Source organism: Hesperophylax consimilis, chromosome 16, assembly GCF_061612785.1.
Source record: "Hesperophylax consimilis isolate HC1 chromosome 16, BYU_Hcon_1.0, whole genome shotgun sequence".
NCBI lineage: Eukaryota > Metazoa > Arthropoda > Insecta > Trichoptera > Limnephilidae > Hesperophylax > Hesperophylax consimilis.
This window is the reverse complement of record NC_142851.1, coordinates 2,274,474-2,289,510: the sequence shown is the minus strand read 5'-3', so window position 1 is coordinate 2,289,510 and position 15,037 is coordinate 2,274,474. Positions and strand designations below refer to the sequence as shown.

The following is a 15,037-nucleotide window of genomic DNA, read 5'->3' as shown; positions in this document are numbered from 1 at the left end:
GAGTTGTATGTAAAGTGGAAATTTAGTATGGTACAAATATATATTTTTTTAAAAAGAATGACAAACATTCCCGGGTTACGAATAACCTGAAAAACTCCTACTACCACCACAGTAAGCGGAAAATATTGCTTGTGTTGTTATGGAAGACTTAGCCAGCCGAGGAATTGAATACACTACGCCTGGGTGGAACCCAAACGCGATGTCAACTCAGCCACCGACCGGTCGCTGATATTTACTTCAATGTTATTGTTGAATTCTTTTGATTCAAATATAATAAAATCACCCCAGTGGTGCAGTAATGGTGTGTCGTATGCCTGTCATACCGTCATATCGCAACATGCATTTACACGAATGCCCGAGGGAGTGGCAAGCAATATAATAGGGAACTGAGAATAGTGAATCTAGCATCGCCATCGTCTGGATGCTATTGGAATTCGTAACCAGGCCAGAAAATTGGAAATAGCTTTAGAAATTGCATATTAATTTAGAATTGCAGTACATTTTTAACAGTGTCATATCATGTTCGTTAATCGTAACACGTATACAATATCCTTCCCAATTGCCTGAACATAGAAAATAGAATAAACATATTTAGGGAAAAAGAAAATTGGTGTTTTTTTCCAGAAATTAGGTATATTTAATAAATATAAAGATTCAGATCCAGTTGTCAGTTCTGATAAAATCTTTACTAAAGGAGATTTAAGGGTTCAGAAGTTGGAGTAGAATAGGATCTAACGGAAGGTGTGTATTCAGGAATTCAGTACCGAAAGGGGTGCATTACTCTCGACATGGAGGACCTCGAAAAGGCGTGGGGTCAAAACCTGAAAACCCTGAGCTAGTTCTTTCAGAGTAAAAGTAAAGAATTTACACTTTGGTTAAAAGTATACGATCAAAACAAGGACTCTCGGGTAAAAGGCAAATGTCGGGCTGTTGGAATGAAGAGATTTTTGAAAGAGATTTTTGAAAGAGATGTACGAATGGGGGGATTTCTTTAAATCTTGGTATACATGTTCAAAAAGACAATATTGGCAAATCAGGGATTAAAGATTTAGTGCCTTTTAAATACAAATAGTTTAAAAACAGAATTCTGCATATTTATCAAACAGTCTAAAATGAAATAATATCATATTTTCTTATGTTTGCCAACCTGCTTTTCTCTAAATTACGAGTGTCAAAAACGTGACGGTGTATTTCACGAAATAATGATAATTAATGATCTGTCAACTATTATTTGGTCAAAGTACGCTGTGTAGTGTTGACGATAATTGATTACTGTTCAACTGACACTTCGTCATTACGAAGGCTTCACGAATATATAAATTAATCTCTTTAGGCTGCTAAACAAAAGAATTCACCATTTCGGTAAAATTGTTTAAAATAATAACCGAAAATAAATTCAACCAAAACAAAATTTATCAGAAAATCTTGTCTACTTAAATATTGACACGATATTATTTAAAATTAAACAGAATCTTCTCCCCGCAAACTAATGGGCACTTGTGAAATTATTTACGAAGCGTGAAATAATAAATCAAAATTAGTTATTTCCCTTGGCAACATCAGTCTCAATCTAGCTGTATCTTAATATCATATAAAAATTCATCGTGCGAATTTTTGTGCTCGCAAAAATCGAAAATTAGTCTAACGATATCGCTGAAAATTTTAAAGTTCGTTTTTATAATTAGGAGTGTTTAGAGAGTGGTTTGAATGGTAGAAAAAGTCGGGGACGTCCGAGGAATTCTTAACGCAATATCTCTGCACTGGAATGAGATACGGAGTGGAATTTAAGTCGATGTAATGTAGTTTTTTAACAAAGACATTGTGGTATACAGTTGTGAATGGTGGAAGAAGTTGGAGACGCCCGAGAGAAACATTAGCAATAGCGATTATACTATAAAAGAATGTCCCAGTGTGTAATTTTTTATCTCCATTTGATGGTATTTTGCAAACTTGAACTTCTAAACAGGACTTTACTGTCTACTTGAAATTTGAAAAACTACCCCCACCCACCGTAAGAACAACGTCGGGTACTTAAGATAGTTCTTGTATTATATAAAAATGGAAAAAGAATCAGATTAAACAATTCTGAAGACATCGAAATTAAGAAAGTCGTTAATATTAATTCGAATATAATTAATAATAATTTACCGATAGTCCCGTACTTAATTTGTTTCGTTAACTCACAATTTTTTTCTAATTCTTAATTTTTCCCCCTTCCCTTAGCTTACTTCCTATAATACATTGTCGCCCTCTACTCTTCCAAAATCTTTCTTTGTAATTATAATAGTTTCATGTTTTATACATGTTTGTGTCTGTATTTATTTATGATTATTATTTGATATAGTATAAGCCCTGATGGTCGCTTGTCTATAAACGATTATCAAATTTAATAAAATTGTGTTTTTCGTTTAATATTTAATGATTCATTTCATACAGCTTATTTTTTAACTCAAAGTTATTTTATTTATTTATTTATTTATTACACGCCCTAGTGGGCTTTTCTTAAAAAAAATACAAGCATTTTGTATCAGAGTAAACACGTAAAAATTAATACAATAAAGAAGAATGTAAACATAATGGCAAAAATGAATCCTCACGCATATAACTGAATAAGATTCAACAAAATAAAATAGTAGAAGCGGAGAAGTTATATGGGTACATAGGTCTATTTGTGTCTAGAAGAATAAAAGTGATAGAATATACAACATTTATACTGATTAGTTTTCAAATAAAAAATATCACCCAGATCAGGATATTTTAATATTTTAATACATACTCGTACTTACATATCAAATAACTTAATATTATATAACGAATATACTTGTATGTAATTACGGCTTAGTGTACTGGTACTTGAAATGCGTTTTTCTCGGAATCCTATTTCCGAACACGTAGCTATAATTTTGCTATGTAGCGAGAATTTCAAGTTACAATAATTAACTTTGTAGATCTCAAACAGGCTGAGATGAGGAAAGAGGAATGAAGGATCAAATGGAGGAAGTTTAAGGAAAATAAGTGAAGTAATTTGAAATGTTGTAGTCAGAAAATCAGTGTAGAGGAGGAACTAGTAAAACAAAGATTGAAAAAACGGTTAAATTAATTCTTTGCTAAAGAATAGTTGGACCAAAGTTTGCATGATAGAAGAAGAAAAATAATAGACAAGCATCGTGACATATAACTGTCTTAAAATAAGATTATTTCAAGAAGAAAAAAAAGCGATTCGAAAATCCTCTTTGCCCCTGACTAACTTATCCGTTGCTATACCATAACTAGACCTAGCCCAGTTCAAAATGATGATTGCCCGTTCGCCGATTCAAATCACCGATGGCCAGAGAAACTTCTTTACAACACGGTTTTACAAATTAAAAGTGTTCAGTTTCGTCGTCACGAAGTTGCAGACTTTTTAAAAACTTTCACTATTAAATTTGTTCCAGTTTCTTATCCCTTCTGTGGTTGAAACTAACAAAGTTACAACCTAATCCATACATTAGAAAAACTACTAATGTGATTATAATTAGTGAAGCAAAGTTCGGAAATGAGAGAAAGAAGAAAAGAAGGGTGACCAAATAAAGAGAATGATGAGCAAACTAATACTTATGAAGCAATGGCTGATGAAAAAAAATCGGGAAAGTTTGAAACATTGAAAGAGGGAAACAGTGAAATAGTAAAACAGAAAACAGAGAATCGGGGCAACATGGAATCAGGGAAACGGGAAAACAGGAAAAGATGAAATCAGGGAAACAGTGAAACAGGGGGAAAGGAAAACACGGAAACAGTGAAAAGTGAGACACAGAATCAGGAAAACAGAGAAACAGTGAAACAGGGAAACATAAAAACTGGAAAACAGGAAAAAAGTGAAATAGGGAAGGCATATATATGAAACGAGAAAAAATGGAATAAAAGGAGAGTGAAAAGATGTCGTTGAGCCTACCGTCGTCCATGATGGCAGTGGTGACGTTCTTGCCCGTGACGCCTTGCGCCCAGGCAGCCTCCACGTTGAGGTCCAGGCGAGCCTTGCCGCCGTTCTGTCCCGTGTTGCGCAGGTACCACTGGAAGGGGAAGTAGGGGTCGCTGGGGTCAGCCAGGGGCAAGGAGGGCGCCGCGGAGGGGGCGCGCGCTCGCAGGCCCCGCTTCACACGCGCGAAACCGGGCTGCTGGATCGCTGAGTGGACCTGGAAAAAAGATTTCAATTTAACAATGCCTAATGTAATATTAATTGACTTTATAGTTATTAGAATTACAGATAGTTTTTACAGTCGTTTTTATTGTCGCAAGATATTTTTTTCTTTAATTTAATTTATCTACCAATGGAGATTTCTGTGGAAGCAGGTAATTAAAAAAAATGTAAATCATGACACAATTCTACTGCACCCAGAGTACTGTATGAATTTGTTCATTGATTACGTACATGCACTGCTTTTTTTACATTAGCTCCACCAGAAATTCCCTCTGGGAGTATGTCTTCTTTTAGGATGCTGTGTGGAGGGTCTATTTAGAGAAAGGAAAGAGAGAAAGTTCTGGCGGTCAATGTTTCCAGGAGTGACGGAAGTATGAAACTATCCCTCCCACTGAAATGCAAGGCGATGGGTCGAGAAAGAGAGTCCGGCTGGAGAAGTCAAAAAGTCTCCCTCAATCAGTCTCTCCCGGTCCGACCCGCCACGCAGTAGTGGGAAAACGCATCCGCCACCAAAACCTAGACAAACCCAACTCCACGATGAACCCGGGCACCCCTGCAAAGTCACCAAACGTGGCGAACTATGTGGGTGACGTATGGCAAGAGTGTTGGTTTTCCCCGAGGCAGCGGTACCTATATCTGCCTCCCAAATTAGTGAGATAAGATCGTTTCGTACTGTCTCTTTCTCCTAGAGAAAGCTTTCACATACTGCGTATCATGTATCGATATACTAACATTAATAATGTTCCATGCGTTCGAAAAAATAAATATTTTCATAATAGCATAATATTAAATGAAATAAACAATTTGTTTTAAACTACTAATTAATTCCAATTTACCGATCGATGTCGATTAGCTTAAGCTGGCGTTTTGTCTCTTTATTTTTAATATTCAGTTATTATAGAGCGGAGATGGTTCACGTATAGTTCCCGTGAGCACTTAGGCCATAGGCTCATTGTGCTATCTCCCGTTTTACCATATTCTTTTGAATAACCCGGTCCCTTTTATAAAGTTCACCAGGGTTGTCGTTGGATATGTCTTCAAACTCCCCTTTGGTTTCGTGAAGGCCCCAAGAGGGAAGAGGACCTCATCTCTCGTCTCCACTCCTCATTGAATTCCTGAAGAAGGCCACACAATGTAAGAGGACATCATTTATCCTCTCCACTTTTTCGTTCTCCGACGGCTCCACGACGGAAGAGTCAACTCTCCCTAAATAAATAAGTGTGTCCCACTCTGTTATAATCTTAAATTATCCCTGTCTCACTTTTCCATTGCTTTATTGTCTCCCTGTTTACCTATTGCCCACTCTATGTATTTTTACGCTGATGGAGCTTAAGCTAGTGGTTTAAAACAAAGTTTTTTCTTTAATTACTTGTAATTGCTGATTAATTCGCTTCTTCTTTCTTATAACAAGGTTTTAGTAATAGAGATGGTTTATTATTCAGTTTTGATAAAAAAAGTACTGTGATAGGTATGACTGCTTTACAAGAAGCAAAAAATCTACACGCTGTATACATTTTCCTTAATGATGAACACAAGAAAGCTGTCCTCAAAGTTGTTTTTGGATGGTAAGAGAAAGCACAAAGCAGCGTAGTATCTTCATTGAAAGTTAAACAACATCGTATAATTATTTGCCGTGTGAATCTTAACTCGTACCTTAGGGAGAATTTTCCCAGAATACAGCAAGTAGTGTCCCTTCCTTTGTGTCCATAGTGTGCCAGGGCCCAAAGGACTATAAAGATCCGTGTCGATCTCATTTCATTAACACCATCCGATACAGTTAGTTTGGAAAGAAAACAACCCGGTTTCTAATAATATGTGATACAGTGGGCTTCACTACGTACGAGTACTTTGCCCGTGCTGAGGCCCTTATTGTACAATTTAATAAATTTTAATGTAAAGATGAAATGAAATAAAATAAAATACAAATAATGAAGGTGATAATGAAAAAAAATCACAAAATTTTATAAGATACGGTTGTATATAATGAAGTGTATATTGCTATGGTATTGTGCATTACGTATATATGTGTTTTATTATTTTACATTATAGGTATACACTTTTTTAAATGATCATTTTTGTTCTTTAATGCGTTTTAATTTTGTATCGAGTGAAAGATTGATGAATGTTTTTTAACCTGGTATTTGTGGTGTCTTAGTCCAAAGCTTGTGTTTACCGTCGGAGTTTTTTGTACGCTTGTCTAACTGGTATATTAATGAGTGTTTGTGTTTGTTGAACTTTACTTTACAATGCATTGGTTAGGAGTAGGCTTGAGAGTGGTTCGGTGGTTTGAAGCCCGCACCAGAAGTATTCCATCATGTTGGATAAGGTTCAAAATAAATTTCTAAGATTTCTCTATCTGAGAGAGAATGGCTGCTACGTGTGGCTTGACCCTACTGACTTTCTCCTGGGTATGCTCGGAATGAACCATCTACAGGTCTGAAGGGATATGTGCATTGCTACACATTTTTCATACTGATTCGTGGATGGTTCGAAAACTCGGCTAACATGGAGAGCATTAATTTCTATATTCTCGATGTTTATCTCCGTCACCCACGTGTTTTATATGTCAGTCTGCACGACTATCTGCCAGTGGAAAAATGTTTTTGAAGTCTGTAAAATGATTGAATGGAACATGCCTGGCGTCCTTTTTTTGGTCGAATATCCGCATTATTTTTCGGCTCAAGTTCATGGATGTTGAAATGCAACGACGCAAACGACCCAAGAGAACCGCATTATCGATCACATTCGCTCCGTTATTTGGGACGTTTTCAGGTATACGAACTAACTTCTCAATCACAAATACTAAATTTTGGTTGTGGGTCTGTCTGTGAGTGATTGCAAAATCTGACTCAACGAACTCGAATTCGACTGATTGTGTCAATTCCGATTTGCGATAATCTTTTAATATTTGATCACCAGAATTTTATTTTCATTTTTAATTTGAACGTGTTTAAATTTATTATGGTTAATATTGACAGGTAAATTGAGATTTCTTGATTTTCCACGGGTCTGTGCTTTTTCCATTTCTATTTCCATCAAGAAAGCATTATTTAACTAGGTACTAACTAACCAGATTTGCTAACCTAATATCGGGTTTTCGTTGGTCTGCGCAAACATCCATCCATATTTGCTTAGATCAAACACAATGATCACCCAAAAATATTACATAAAATCGTAATAATTAATAATAATTTTAAACGTGCGCAGTTCAACGTGTTAGCTGTACCCCATATATTTATTATAGGGGTTAGGTATTTACTGAAAATAAGAATTTTTAATTTTTGATTGTTACGTACATTATTAAATATACTAATTTTGGCTGTCCGTGTATCCTGCGTTAAATCTGATACAATTAACTAAAATTAGCTTTGAATTTAAGTGTAATTTTGATAATTGGAACTGATTTTTTTTTTAAATGAGTTTGTTTATTTAGCTTATTTACAGTCGGAGGACTGAGTGAGGAGTCACTAGGTGTTCCTGTATTTTGATTTCCACACAGTAAAAAATAAATTTAATAAGAAATCTTCGTGTTTGTTGATTGTAAGTTGTGTTGATGTAACTGCATAATTTGAATGATTTCCTTATCTTAACGTTTTGTTGGTCATATTTTGATCTCATTCTTAAACTTTTTTATCTCTATGGTATTTTTAATTTCATTTGTAAGATTATGTGAAGAATTCAGACGAGTCATTTTCTTTTTCAAAATTGGAACTGATATTTTGTCAAGAATTTCGACTATCCCGTGATTTTTCACCGATCTGCGCTAATTGTTTAATATTACAAATCTGGTGCAGTGCTTTTCATAATAATAATATTTTTTTTATATATTTTTTACATATAAGTAGTAGTACAATTTCGCATTTATTATATATGGATGACATAAAATTATTTTCGAATTCTGAACAAAATTTAGAGAAAATGATCGAGGTAGTTAAAAACTTTTCAGATGATATCAAAATGACTTTTGGTTTAGATAAATGTAGAACGATCCATATAGAGAAAGGCAAAATTGTAGATGGGGACGAGAGTATATTTAGAAATTTCCAAATTACTAGTATGAAAAGGGATGAGGTTTATAAGTATTTAGGATACCCACAATCAAATAGATTAGACCATAGTAGTATTAAAAATGATATTAGGATTAAATTTCAAACTAGGATCAGGAAAATTTTAAAATGCAATCTATCTGCTAAAAATTTAGTAAAAGCAATAAATACTTGGGCAATACCTCTATTAACGTACTCATTTGGCATAATTAAATGGTCTAATACAGATTTAGATAACTTAGAAAGATTAATTAGAACTACGCTAACAAAGTTTAATTGCCATCATCCAAATTCAGCTATAGAACGAGTTAATTTACCTAGAAATTTAGGAGGTAGAGGTATAGTCAAAATAACTTCTTTGAAACATAATCAGGTAGAAATGCTAAGAACTTTTTTCCATAGGAAAGCTCATAGCTCAGAAATGCACAAAATAATTTGCAAGGCAGATAGAAATATTACACCTTTAAATTTATACGATGAGAATGCCAACATTTTTATAAATCCCAACCAGGAATTATTAGATTCCTGGTCAAATAAAATTTTACACGCAAAACACTTCAATTATCTCAACCAAACGTATGTTGACAAAATTTCGTCAAACAAATGGTTGAGTATTGGAGAGTTGAGCGCAGAAATAGAAGGATTTATGCTTGCCATTCAGGATAGAGTCATTAATACTAAAAATTATAGAAAGCATATAATCAAAGATACAAATCAAATTGATGATTTGTGTAGAAAATGTTTGGTTTTTCCGGAAACTATAGAACATATTATATCGGGATGTTCTATATTAGCACCGTCCGAGTATACATTTAGGCACAATCAAGTTTTAAAAATAATTCACCAAAATTTGGTAATTAAACATAACTTGATTGACTGCCGTAATGTAGTACCATATTATGAATACGAACCAAATTCATTTTTAGAAAACGAATTTTATAAAATATATTATGATAAAACTATACTAACAGACCGAGCGATTAGTCATAATAGACCCGATATAGTTTTACATGACAAAATTAAAAAAAAAACTTATATCATTGATGTCGCTATTCCAAATTCCTGTAATATTCAAAAATCTGTTAGTGAAAAAATAAGAAAATACACAGATTTAGGAAATGAAATAAAAAGAATTTGGCATTCTCAGACTATAAAAATATTACCATTCGTTATTTCGGCTACTGGCATTATACCTAGCTCTCTAATTAAAAATTTAGGCGTATTAGATCTATCAAAAAAATTATATATAAAGATGGAAAAGTCGGTCATTTTGAATACATGTAGGATAACAAAAGATTTTTTAAATATTTATGTTGAGGGATCAGTAGGATTTATAGGCCCTGTTAGAAGTTCTACCGAGCCGAACCCTCTGATATGAAAATATCTGGAGACGGTGAATTATTTTCCCATTTGATCTCTGGTGATTTGACGTGTTGTTCTTGTATTGTTTTGTATTTATTTTGCTTATATAATGCACTTACATAATGTTGATTGACTAGATGATCATTTGTGGAAAAGTGAGTGGAAGGGTTAAGTTTTTCCTTTGGGGAAGACTTAACCCGGACAACTAAATCGGAAGTTTAAAAAAAAAATATAAAAATTATAACAACAAAACTCGATGACGCCCGCCGTTGTCGATTGGTAAAGCTCTTATGATTTAAGATTTTCACGGCCAAAAGTATTTTTGTTATTTGTTTTTGGGGTGTTATGCCGTGTTGCGCTAACTCCTTCTTTAGCCAACGTTTCGGACAGCATTGCAGTGTCCATCATCAGGGCAGATGTGTTATTTGAGGTTGAGTTAAAGTGTGAGCTTATGTATGAGGTTGTGATACCGTGTTGCCAGCTCCAACCCCCTGAGCTAACATTAACGTATCATTTTTATTTTTTTTATTTATATTTAAAGTCCAACACGGTATCACAACCTCTTACATAAGCTCACATTTTAACTCAACCTCAAATAACACATCTGCCCTGATGATGGACACTGCAATGCTGTCCGAAACGTTGGCTAAAGAAGGAGTTAGCGCAACACGGCATAACACCCCAAAAACAAATAACAAAAAGGTAAAGCTCTTGACTAGCAATTTGAAGGTCGCGGGTTCAAATCCCAGCGTGCGCAAGTAAATTTTATCTCATGAATTTTTGTTATTTCACAATTCATTCATTTAAAACAATATATAGTATATTTGAAGCACGTTCAAGAGTGGAAGATACTCACAGTATTGCTCTGGTGTAAGACCACAATTCAGAATTGAAACGTTGCTTCAAATGGTTTTATCCGTGTTTGGTGATCATATCTAAATAGCCAGGTACTCCCCCACCTTATTTTTCCCCATCTTCTCTCCTCCCTACTATCTTCAACCTCACAACATACCCCCAATTGAGGAAGCCATACACTCACTGGCTACAGGCGGTCAGAGCAGTTGGGACGCTTGTGCGGTATTAATGTATAAATAAAAAGATGTCCTTAACTTATTCACCGCAAAAGTACCGTTATTACGGTGAGTATCACAATAGCGCTAAAAATTAACTGTATAAATAAAAAGATGTCCTTAACTTATTCACCGCAAAAGTACCGTTATTACGGTGAGTATCACATTAGCGCTCAAAATTCAATGTATAAATATAAAGATGTCCTTAACTTATTCACCGCAAAAGTACCGTTATTACGGTGAGTATCACATTAGCGCTAAAAATTCAACGAATAAATAAAAAGATGTCCTTAACTTATTCACCGCAAAAGTACCGTTATTACGGTGAGTATCACATTAGCGCCAAAAATTCAATGTATATGATCGCAACGAAAAATTCCAGGGATATTTCGTTTTCTGAATATCTCGAAAATGCTGACCTTTTCGGAAAATGTTTGATAATATTTAGTACATAATGAAGCAAAAAAACGTTTGACATTCTTGAAATTACGAGAACCTTTCTGTTCACTCAACAGGATATTGATAAATTTCCGAGAAGATTTTCAAAGTTGTACGCTGTGTTTACGGCTAGGTAATAAAAAATTCCATCTTGAGTTACTACCCTTTTAACACCAATACTGTGTTTACGATGCAAAATTGCGAGACTAAATAAAAAAAATGGTATTCGGAGAGACAGTATCAGTATTAATCGAATATTATTGAGTGCTTCAGTTTGCATTTTGATATTTGTATATGGGTAGGAAAAGGCATTAGACCGGTCCAGACGCGGCGAGCGTCCTGTAGGAAGCGAAATAAGTTTCTATAATAGCTACTTCACTCTGTACAGAAACGGGCAGATGGCTTTTTACAGATTCTCCTATCTTAACAGGCAGATTTCAATTTTTAGAACGATGAAAGATGGTAAGAGGAACTAGCGTCTTTGATCCCTTCGTCACTGTCGTTCTTCTTGTGTCTTCTTGACTCTTTGCGTTTCTTCTAGCTTCTCTTGTCACATTTTGCCTCTTTTTGACTCATTTTGGCTCTTCTTACACATTCACTAATATTGTCTTCAATAAATAAATATTAAAATTTGAGGATTTACTCATTAAGTTATTGCAAAATAAAAATAGCAACAGCTTAGACTAATATCACGATATAACTCCCCATTGAATTATGCTGGGCTAGATAATATAAATGCATGTTCCTTGCAATATTAAACAGAGCAAAAAGATATCCCCTGATGTAGTTTGTTAATTTATCGGAAAATGAAGTTGACAATCCAACTTGATCTAAGCTTGATTGTACACAGGGCCGGCACTGTGCAGGCGCAATCGGAGCAGTCCGCTCCGGGCGCCGACTTGCCAAGGCGGTGATGATACCTAACACCTAATGGTACGTATACATTTGCGAACCGAGCCATGGGTTAAGGAAAATGTGTTTCGCGCTCTTTGCGGTTGCTTCGTTCCTTTGCCGTAAGTTGAGGTTCAGTTCGGCAGTTCGGTACGCGTATGTATATGTAGCATAACACAGCGCTCTTGATTGTTTTACTAGCGCCAGGTACCGTTTGGCGTAGGGTCGGCCCGAGTTGTACAAGCTTCTAAAGTCGTATGCGAAACAAGCGAAAAGCGATCGAATCAAATATTTTGAATACATCTCATCGTGATCAGTGGGTAGAATAACGTTAGAAAATTTGCTTGCAATAAATGTAATGCTTTCAATTTTTACATATATTAATACGCTGTCCTCAAACTATGTGTTAGGTGTGTATATTACTGTATACGTATATATTTTGTATTCAGATAGCTGATTATATTTTCAAAAATTAAAGTCCGCGATAGGTACCCACTAAAATATTAAGAACTGGGCTATTTTTGTGATTAAGTCCCTTAGCATGGCTGGGACACTAATTGGCTCGAATTATGTAGACCAACAAAATGTAAAACGCAATGCACAATGCGGTCTAAATAATGCGATACAATGCGCGCGCTTTTTCATAAATGTTCACGTGAACCAAATTGAAATTGGTTTAAGGACAGATGCGCACCATCTATTTCTTATTTGGTCGATGTTTGTGACCAATAATATATTCTTTTGCTTTTTTATAAATGCGCAAGTAATTATTGCTTGGTGCATTGAACATTTTTTTATTATTATTAATGCAGCTCATGGAAACTGAACGATGTCGTCAAAAGGGCTAATCCTTTGATGGGAAGGTCCGACTTCACTATCATAGTAACAGTAATTGATTTTTTACACTTTATTTCGGAGCGGGATATTTGGGAGCGGTTCTGTGCGTTGTGCAGCTTAGTCTGGACCTAGCCATTTAAGTTAATATTGCGGCAATTACTTGGGGTCTAGTAATAGCATGCCAATTAGTGACGGATAGACTCACTCGGTAACCCGATGACATAATATTGGACGTGCTGAGCAAATTTACCAGAGTAATTATATTCCTATTTTCTGTAATAATATATAAGTCGTCACACCAGACATAGGATTATAAGTCAACAAGTGGATTGAGTTAAGTCGATGAGTTAACCCTGTTTATTTTAAGGTCAGGCTGGTGACTTGATGGTTCGTTAGAGTGAATATATATTTTATAATCAGAATATTAATAGATATTTCAGGAAAATTCCTTGATATATTTTCTCTGGGAGATCTAGCATTATAAAAATTTGCACGGCTGCTTTTTACCCGCGATATCGTTTCTATCATAAACTGTTGATAAAATTATATACTGTTACTAATCATTGTAAGATTGATAATATTAATAATTATAACAGTGCTTGTTAGCTGAAAAACGTAGACCCTTGAAGAATAATGAAATTAGACTTCACCTGACAAGATTAACCCTAAGAAATTTGAAATACACATTTCAAATATAAAATAGAATAAAAATAATTTTACTGTAAAATGTATTATTTTTCCCGGACAACTAACTCGGCCATTCGGACCTAATCATTTTTTATTCTTTGTAGATTTAATATTTCAAATTAACAATAACAATATTATTTTCAACTAATTTTTTTACTAATATTAACGAATTTACTGGCATATATATTCTGTATCACTTTTTGCTTGTCTGAATTCTTGACACATCTGCGCCATGTTTGAAAATACTTTTTTGTTAAAATGTTATACAGGCTGTTAAGGGACGTATATGACTTACTTTAACTGTTGACTACTGATATTATGTGTAAAAAAAGGAAATTAAATTTTTGATTTCCGCTGCACGCTTAGTACGCAAAAAATATATGAATAACACTTGGTTTCAACTTAATTACTACATGAAATAACTATTTATGTAAAAAATGTATTAAAGTAACATTTTTTCTTAATCAAAGTTGATTTTCAAGTTTGGGAAATACGCATAAATTATTAAAATAGCCCAAACTAAACCATAAAACGTATTTTCTGCATGTTTACTTAAGGACTTGTAGTAAGCGTTCAAAGATGGTTTTAAAGGGAGATAAATACGAATGTTAGAGGGAGCGCGCTTATATTAAAAATAATAATAATTAAACGAAAATGCTGAAAATATTTAATAAAACACGACTCGTTTGAAATAGAGATAAAATCTCTCTTCAAATGCTTTAATTACATTTAAAGATACAATGTGAATGTTTTCTTGCCTATAACATAATAAATAACAGAACAAAACGTGTTTTTAATAATTTTCGGAGCTTACTTTGATTTTTTTCTATCGAGGGAATTTCATATAAATATCGTTTAGGCATAACAAATGTATAGATATTAACTTAAAAAATAACTTTTTTTGAACTTATGAATTCCTATACGTACAGGAAAAAAATGAAGAAATTTTTAGTAATCATGTCCATGTACCAAGAATGTTCAAACAAAAAAACCCACCCACTTGAAACAACACTACATGATCTCGTTGATATCGAAAAATCCTTTCTCTCTGAAATGATTTGACCAAAACTAGGGTACACCAGATGACGAGCATTCGATAAAGAATTAAGTCACTTCAAATGACTTTCCGCCAGATTTTCATAAATAAACTCACAAACCAGCTACGTGAACATAAACCTTTAAACCGTTCCCGTGAATTTAAATGGAAGCTTCCCGTACAACCTTCTGTGGAAAGCTGTTTTGAATATTTCAAATGGGAGTTCTATTGTAATCCAGACGTGTTTTTATTTTATTACAATTGTGTTAAAATGTAATTAAGTTTCTGTCAGATAACAGCCTACCTGGATGTTAATGAATTTGTTCTCTAAATTGTTCTGATTCTCGCCGATTAAAATTAAAGATATTATACTGTAATTATGGTGGTTATTTTAATCGCTCGCAGGAGTTCTAGATTTGGTTGAATCAAAAACTCACTATGACAACCCACTAAGAATGATAGATAACAAAATTCTGTCCTGTTCAGGGTGGAT

General features: G+C 34.3%; 1 protein-coding gene across 1 annotated transcript in view; it reads right to left on the bottom strand.

The window, feature by feature from the left end:
- Positions 1-15,037, bottom strand: part of amon (prohormone processing protease amontillado) — a 263,013-nt gene that overhangs the window by 75,232 nt on the left and 172,744 nt on the right. Inside the window, exon 3 of the mRNA XM_089640806.1 lies at positions 3,932-4,172. Within this exon, the coding sequence (XP_089496932.1) occupies positions 3,932-4,172 (241 nt within the window). The remainder of the gene's footprint in view (positions 1-3,931; positions 4,173-15,037) is intronic.